Source organism: Brassica oleracea, chromosome C6 (genome assembly GCF_000695525.1).
Source record: "Brassica oleracea var. oleracea cultivar TO1000 chromosome C6, BOL, whole genome shotgun sequence".
In the NCBI taxonomy this organism is placed as follows: domain Eukaryota; kingdom Viridiplantae; phylum Streptophyta; class Magnoliopsida; order Brassicales; family Brassicaceae; genus Brassica; species Brassica oleracea.
In genome coordinates this window covers 30,733,889-30,742,308 of record NC_027753.1, presented here as the reverse complement: position 1 = coordinate 30,742,308, position 8,420 = coordinate 30,733,889, and the positions used below count along the sequence as shown (strand labels likewise).

The window sequence follows — 8,420 nt, the reverse complement described above, 5'->3', positions numbered from 1 at the left end:
ACATTCACTAGCCGCTGTTGATTTTTGGATTCTCGATAATTCGAACACTTTGATTTTTTTTCCTGTTTCTTGTCACCAAATATAACTCTCCTCCTTTCATGGGAGATATCTCATCAAAAACATCTTTGTTTCCTATCATGTGTCTGGAGCATGCAAAATATTATGACCCAGTCACCCAGGTCAAGTATATTCATCAGAGGTATATGCAACCTTTTCTACCTTTCTGTCATCAGTGTAATCATTTATGGTCATCCTAACGATGTTGTAGACAATATCCTCAGTTTCATGTGGTTTCTCCCATAAGGAGTGCAAATCCTTTTTAGCAATCCACACATTTCCATTTCGATTACGCTCCATAAAACACTTTCGAATTTTCCATGCTTGTCTTATCTTCCTAAGAAATTTATACCAATAAACATTTTTCTTATATACCACAACTATAACATCATTTCCTATTTTCCTTATGGGATTCACATGTCTGTTATTAGTCACTGTATGCACTTGCGATCAGCCGCAATATGCATGGAGCAGATCTGATCAGTTTTCCAACGCTAATGTTAGTTAAGTGTAAGAGTTTTGTTTTTTTTTTTGAAAAAAGGGCATTCTGTTTTGTTGTTATTCACATACAAATGTAACTCTTGTTAATCAATGAAAAGGAGGAGATACCTGTTTTCTCTCCTCTGAAACGTAAGTTCTTCACACTGAGAGATGAACTCATGGTTAACAAAATCCATGTGTTTTGTACTTTTGTCTTTTTATGCTTTAGATACTAACTAGTATCATCACCCCGTGCATAGCACGGAGCAGTTTTTGTTTACACTAAAATTATTTTGTTTTAATCAAATTCTAGTGTTCTGAAAAATATAATTTTTTATTTTAATATTAAAAAATTGAAACTAAAATAAAATATAAAAATCAAACTTTTATTGACACGTTTTTTGTTTGAAAGTTTTCTTAGAATCTGAAGCCTTTTATAAAGATCAATTAGATAAATCATGATTAAAGAAAACACATTCTGGATTTTTTTGGTTGACTATGTATTTTAAGATACTTCTCCATCGCTTCTTTTTTAAATTCAAATGGTAACACAAAAACAGATATACAATAGACTCTTAACAAATTTTTTAAATAGTTGAATATTAGTGTTACAAAAAAACGCATTTGTAAAAATAGTTAAACCATAACAAACCAAGACACTTGAAAAGGGAAGTTCATGGGTGATGGGTTTTTTTCAGTAACCGTTGCTTACAGTTATTTTTGACTTTTAACACTCTTTAATTTTAATTTTGTAAAAGTATAATTACATGTGTCAAAATTTGATTAGTTAGGTGACTTTTGATTTAGTATATAAGGGATGTGTTCTTTGATTTAAAGTGGTTATCGAAGCAATCGACCTTGTCAAAAACTAAAGTCATACGTTAGCATACTAGATTAGCTACATATACACACCTTTATAGTATTATTGAGACTATATGTATATAAAATTTTCTAAAAATTATTTTATTATCTTCTCAATTAAATTTTACACTGATCTAATTCAAAACTAGTAAAATGTATTATTTTATAGTGTTTGTTAATTGGTATAGCACTAATATACAGAAGTTGAACTCATATGATGAATTTTATTTTTTTGAAACAGAACTCATGTGATGACATTAGTATAAATAACGAAACTACATGTCACTATTCTTTGTTATGTTTATATAGTTTTTTGTCATTATATGTTATGTGTATATTGTTATTTATGATCCTTTTATTCATTTCCGAAGGTGCAAAGGTGTTTAGAATACATGTCGATTATGATAACATGCCTATGAAGGAACACATAACCACCCAACAACCATGGCTTCCACTGCCTTCACTTGTCCATTCTTGATACTCAATTCTAGAGACAATTGTTCTCATCCTTCTTATTTCAACGAAATGGCAGCAACAGTTAGAAGCCGACAGCTAAATTGTATGTAGAATTTCTGTCTCATCATTTTCATTTAATATAACTGAAGTCGCCAGTATGTATTCTTGTATTTTCTTGTTATTGGTTTTTATATTAAACATTAACATGTTAATAAGAAATGAGTACCAAAATAACTCCAAATGATCAAAAGATGACAGATACAAATCTAAACACTCTCTTCTATAGAATCATATCATTTTATACACATCCCTTAAAACTCTCCAAGAGCATTTAACTAAATAGATCAATCTATAGACCTTGTCAAGAGGGTTTTGAGTCTTGAGCCAGGACCAAGACTACTACTCCTTTCTTAAGATTACGGCACTTTCAAAGATCTTTAGTGATACGAAAGAATCACATTTTCTACAAACTTGAGATAAAGATGCGGTTGATGAAAAGAAAAAAAACTATATATATATATATATAGTGAGCTCTCCAGCTTCTTTTTAAGATCATTTACAGATGATTAAGCGATACCAGATGACTTCATCAGTCACCCAAAAGGCTCTTGCTTCATATGGAAACCGCCATTTTGCATTGAGTTGAAAGGCACCGCCTGGAACAAATTGGGAAGAATATAAGTAACAAGTGAACATCCTCTATATAAAATAGTAATGGACTTTTGATACAAAAGTGAGCAGCATAATGAACTTACCGAAGTTGAATTACTAAATAAGATAGCTGAGAGATCATCATCGATTGCAACAGACAATGGTGGCATCTGGCTCATCAAGCCAGGCATATTATTCATGCTGCCAAATTAAAGACATCAGTTGATCAAGCTCCACCCAAATTTACAGAAAATCTTGAAGAGAGTAATAACTTACTCATTTTGGATCCTGATAAGGTTGTTCCTTGCCTGATAGAAGAGATCTACGTTATCATGTGCCTGTTCATAGTCACCAGGAAAGACCAATTTTTAGCAAGAATGCCATTTTGCATTCTTTTAAACCAGGTAAACTAGAAACTTACCTTGTAGGAGGAGAGATTAGCTCTGATTTGACTAAATGCTCTTACATTTTGGTCTAAGAGACTGAATGCATTGCCACTTAAATCTGAGACAGAGGAACCAAAAAAAAATCAGTGAAAAAAATGAAGACAAAAAAGATTACTGCAACTAAACAACATGTGAAAGATAAGTTAAGAGGAAACATCTTTAAATGGTAAGAGGATCAGAGAAAAGTTTCTCAGATAAAGAGAGATGCTAACCCTTCACATATAATATGTTTACCTGAGGAGGTTGTAGAGGGCATTAAGAAAGGGTACGAAGCCATGCTAGAAGGGGAAACAGAAGGTATGCTCGAAGTCAATTCCACCTGCTTGTCCTGAAGAAATATAATTTTTTTTAGAAACTTCCTTATAAAAGAGGCACCTTAGGATCAAACAACTCAAACTTTCAATCTAAGTTGATCTCATAGGGAAAAACAAAAACCAAAATCGACAACATACCTTGCTATAACTGAATCTTTTTCCACAGTTCTGTTCTTCTGCTTTTCTTCTCTTTCTCTGTTTAAAACAGTGTCAGGTATATTAATTGGATAAAGACAGAAGCCAAAAATTAAGAAAGCAGAAAATTTTGCACAAAACTCTAAACCCCCAAAACTGTAATGCTCCCTAAAGTAATGCAACATAAGACTTAACAGGAGTGTAGTCCAAAACAAGTTAGTAGGACATGCAAAGAGGTAATGCAAACTCAACACTGTTTCTTTGATATTACATATAACTATATGACTGCAAAATGGTTACAAAACTGGGAGATAGGAGAGGTTTACCGTCATCCATCTACAGCGCAAAGCAACATCTCGAACAGTTTTGTCAGGTAAAGTGGCTGCAATTTTAATATACTTCATGATACTTGGCTTATCCTTATACCTGCAAAAAAAACAGAATCATCTCCTCCAGTCATATCAACCTCAAACAAAAGAAAGACTCAATTGATAGAAAGAAAGAAGATAAACACTCACTTCTCAAGGCCAACCTCCAGTCTGAGTTGTTCTTCAGTTGACCATTCACTAGCCAAGGGAGCATCTACCTTGAGCCCAGAAACCGAATCAAGAGAAGAATTTGACGAATACCCATTTTGAACAAGCCCAGAGTTAGCATTATTGCTCATCATATTCATCCCCAACAAGCCACCACTTCGACCAAAGTAAGGACCCATCTCTGAAGAATAAGTATTCGTCTGGAAATTTATAGAACTCAAAGAGGAACCCTCATGACCGAACCCAGAACTAGATCGAGTAGCCATCCACATAATCAAAGACAACAAACCCCTAAAACTAATCTAAAAATCCAAACTTTCTTCGGATTCCCTGAGATCCGAGGCCAAACTCGAAGCCCTTTTGATCAGATATGAAAAAGACAGACCTTGAGGAAGTGAATCATGTTTTTAAGCCATGGAAGAAGAGAAATGGAGTAAAGACTTAAACTTTGGTTAAGCCAATTATAAAGCACGTCAATTATTTGAGTCTTCTGTCTCTCTTTTAGTTTGTGGAATTGCTTTTTCTAATTTGCTTCCCTCTTTCTCTGTATTCAGAGAGCAAGCTTTCTATATCTATGGTGAAATTTTTAGAGAGATAAAAATAGAAAAAAGGTAGAAAAGCATGTGTCTATTGTATACTTGTTGTGTTTGTGTTTTATATGCTTGATGAAAAAACAACGTCAACTTTCCACCAGCTTGGGGAAGAGATAAACTCAAAATTTGACCAATAAAAAGAAGACGGAGATAAACTCATAATAAAATCTAAGATTAATACTCTCTCTTTCAAATCAATATTTTTTTTACTAAAAGATTAATACAGTATAAATTTAGCATTTCACAAAATAATAGATTTCTTTCAGTTTTTAGTACTAAGAAATTAATTAACATTTAATTATAAATTCATCTTTATAATTAATCATTTTTAATAAATCAATATATTTTACCTAAATATTATAAATTATCAACATATTTTCACCAGAAATTAGTATAAATTTCAATATTTCATAAATATTAATATATATTTCTCAGTATTAAAAAAACAAATAAATCTAGTTGTAATATAATTATTTTAATTTTTTAATAAGTTTAATTCAATAATAAGTAAGAACATTAATTATTTCACACTTTATTACTATTAATTAATAAACATACATTAAACTACAGATTCTAATTTTGAAAAAAAAAAAGATATTTGTCATATTGAAATAGGAGTCATATTTTCTTATATAAAATGTTAAATAGAAAACGAAAAGAATTTTTGACTGTAATCAAAGAATTGAATAAAAAGTAGATTCCCTACCTAATTGAAGGGAGCCAGGGAAGTAGACCAAGAACAACATATATTCATTTGTGGTTTGTTTATTTTTATATTGTTATATGACATTTAACTTATTATAAAAAGAAAGAATGTAAATAAATAGATGGTTGGCAGATCGTGGAATTCACCAACGGTGCGAATCCCAATATCAAGCATTTGATGCCTTTCTTCTACCACACTTTTTTATTCCCAAAAAGCTCTATCAACTAGACACGATTTTTATTTTCTTTTAACGATATGTCTCCTCGTTGTCAAAAGTTTAAACTATTTGATTAGATTCATGGTATCTTTTTTGTTTATATACAAATTAATCTTAGCATCCAAATAATTGTGGGAAAAACTCATATGTCCGTACTAGGAGTGGACATTTTACCCGATATCCGAAACCGCATCCGAACCCGATTCGAAAAATCCGAACCGAAATCTGAACCGAAGTAGCAAAATATCCGAACATGTATTGAATTAGGAGAGATTGGATATCCAAACCCGAATGGATATCCGAATATAACCGAACATATGTATAATTAACCTTATATTTCTAGTTTACATCTCTCATTTTATATAAAATATTTATATTGATACTACACATATTTTAAGTTTATATGATATACATATAATTACGGAGAAAATGATTTGCTACTCACTTAAAATGCATGTCAAACTTTTTATTTCAAAAATTAACAAAAAGTTACATCCAAAATTTAAAAACAATAACCCAATTAATGTCTTTTTAGTTTTAAAATGTTATGTCCAAATCTATTAACCATTCAATCTATTAAAAATAAAAAAAAATTAGTTAAGTGAAAGTTATATTTAAATACAAGAAATTTGAGAAATGAAAAATTTAATATATATTTTCAAAATCTAAATATCCGAACCCGATCCGAAATAACCGAATCAGAACTAAAAATATCCGAATCCGACCCGAAGTTCAAAAATACCCGAACGGGTTCTACACCTCTATACCGAAATATCCGAAAATCCGAAATACCCAATCCAAACCCGAACGGGTACCCAAATGCTCACCCCCAGTCCGTACAATGCTTCGAATTGTATGCGATATAGGGTTTTGCAAAGGAAAAAAAGAAAACAATTACTGATGTATGCTCAGTTCTAAAACCACTAGTCTTTTTTTTTATCTTCGATAACTTTGGGAACTTTGGTGTGATCCCAAAGATTTTCTAGGTCCAAGGACTAAAACCAGTAGTTAAGAACACAGATTCCAAATTTGACGTAACTAATTTTCTTAAAACAACTAATGTTAGAAAACTCTCATCAACCTTCATCCATCTTGAAAGGGATGAAAATGAAGAAGCTTTTTTAGGGAAAAAAACTTACGTTTCATTATGTTATGGTATTTAACCATTTGCTTAGATACATGGATGGGATCACATAGACCCAGCTAAATTTTATATTTGAAAATTGTTATTTAAAACTTATATTTTTTTTTAAAAAGTAACAACTTCATTTTTTTTTATGAAAATGTTCACTAATTCGAAATTTATAATAGTGCTCTTCATTAAAAGTGACTGTAGTTATTTTTACTTTGATTGATGAAACGGTAGTTCATCATATTCCAAAAAAGGAAGTTCATGATATTCTTCAAAATATTATTGTTGTCTGAGTATATAGAATGTGAGAATATTAAATATATACTAGTTTATAAAACCACTTTTTAAAAACGGTGATGGTAAACATATTCAGGCCCGATTCACTAATAATGATGGGTCCTGCTTAATAGTAAAAAACACTAATTTCATATGCATATATAATATTAAATGATCTACTTTTGTTAAACTTTGGGCTTTAAAAATATGTTAGTTCTATTAAAACACTATGTGGCAAGAACAGGACCTGCATATTACACCTGCTCAGTTCACAGCATTTATAAGCTATGGCTCATCTATACTATTAAAGAAATGTTATAAACCAAATGATGATCGACCATGGACCAGTCCGTACTGCAGGTCCAATCCGGGACATGATAAAGACAACAAGAGACTATGTGTTTATCTAGTAAATATTCCATGTATATCTGTAACATAGTGTTTATCCTTATCCTTATCTTGTTAGGATAAACATGACCTTATGACGGTCTAATACCTTGTATATATATGGACCTTATGGTCGACAATAATGAGAACAGAAGTATTTTCCCCAACACTTCATTTACAACACGTTATCAGCACGACGTTGCTCTCATAAACCCTAACCCTAAAAACCCGACGAACTTCAAACAGCTCTATCCCTCAACTCCGGTGGATCCAAACGACGAGCCAGATACCAAATTAAAGCTCTTGACGAGACGAAGCGAACGCCGCTAACCCCGCATCAATCGGAGTTCGGACGCGCCCTCACGCTCAGCTACAATACAGGCGAAAAATTTGTTCCAGAAACCAAAATCTCTCTCAACCATATACCAGTCTCCTATTCCAGCAAGCAGCAACAAAAACAATAATTCCGAGCAATCCATCAGCTAACCAGGAAGATCTATAACTGATAGACCGATCAACCCATCAAAAGTTTTCAGGTATCATCGAAAACTCATCTAAAACCCATAATGTATTAAATAGCCCCATCCGCAGCCATGTAGCTATATTTAGCAACATGTCTCTGCAAATAAAATAAAACCAGAAACCATAAACTCTTTAAAATCTCAAACTTGAACTTGTTTTGAACCTGTTCTTAATCTGATACTGATTTTAAAATTGTTTAAAACTTTTCCTGATGATAGTTTCACATTAGAACTGTTTAGGATTGAAAGTTAAACAATTGTTTTTTTTAAAATCTGACTTCTATATGTTGAAAGAAACCGACTGTTACTTGCTTAAACTTATCATTATTGTCCTGTTTAATGTTCTTATCTGATCTGAATCAACTAGAACTGTTAAGGACTGCATGTTACATAAATTTTTTTTTTTGAAAATCTGATCATGGTTTCATAAATTAATCCAAGGTTTTACCTCCTATTCTTGTCTGGGAAATTTGTTTTCCTGATGATTGATAACGACTAGAACTTGATTAGGATTGAAAAAAAATATTTTTTTTAATATTTAAAATCGAAATATCAGAGATATATCTGAGAAAATATATTTATTTTTAAATCGAAAAAGTATATAATAAATTTCTTGAATAAATCAAATCTTCCTGATTTATTTTTTTAAGTT

At 31.5% G+C, this 8,420-nt stretch overlaps 1 protein-coding gene across 1 annotated transcript; it reads right to left on the bottom strand.

The window, feature by feature from the left end:
* Positions 1 to 2,112: 2,112 nt before the first annotated feature.
* Positions 2,113 to 4,572, bottom strand: LOC106296818. The gene is made up of 8 exons (XM_013733047.1): positions 3,919 to 4,572; positions 3,727 to 3,826; positions 3,404 to 3,460; positions 3,186 to 3,279; positions 2,927 to 3,009; positions 2,782 to 2,843; positions 2,610 to 2,706; positions 2,113 to 2,510 (listed from the first exon to the last, which is right to left on the bottom strand). The coding sequence occupies exons 1-8, from the start codon at positions 4,206 to 4,208 to the stop codon at positions 2,448 to 2,450; spliced, it is 846 nt and encodes a 281-aa protein (XP_013588501.1). The 5' UTR covers positions 4,209 to 4,572; the 3' UTR covers positions 2,113 to 2,447.
* Between the last annotated feature and the right edge of the window lie 3,848 nt (positions 4,573 to 8,420).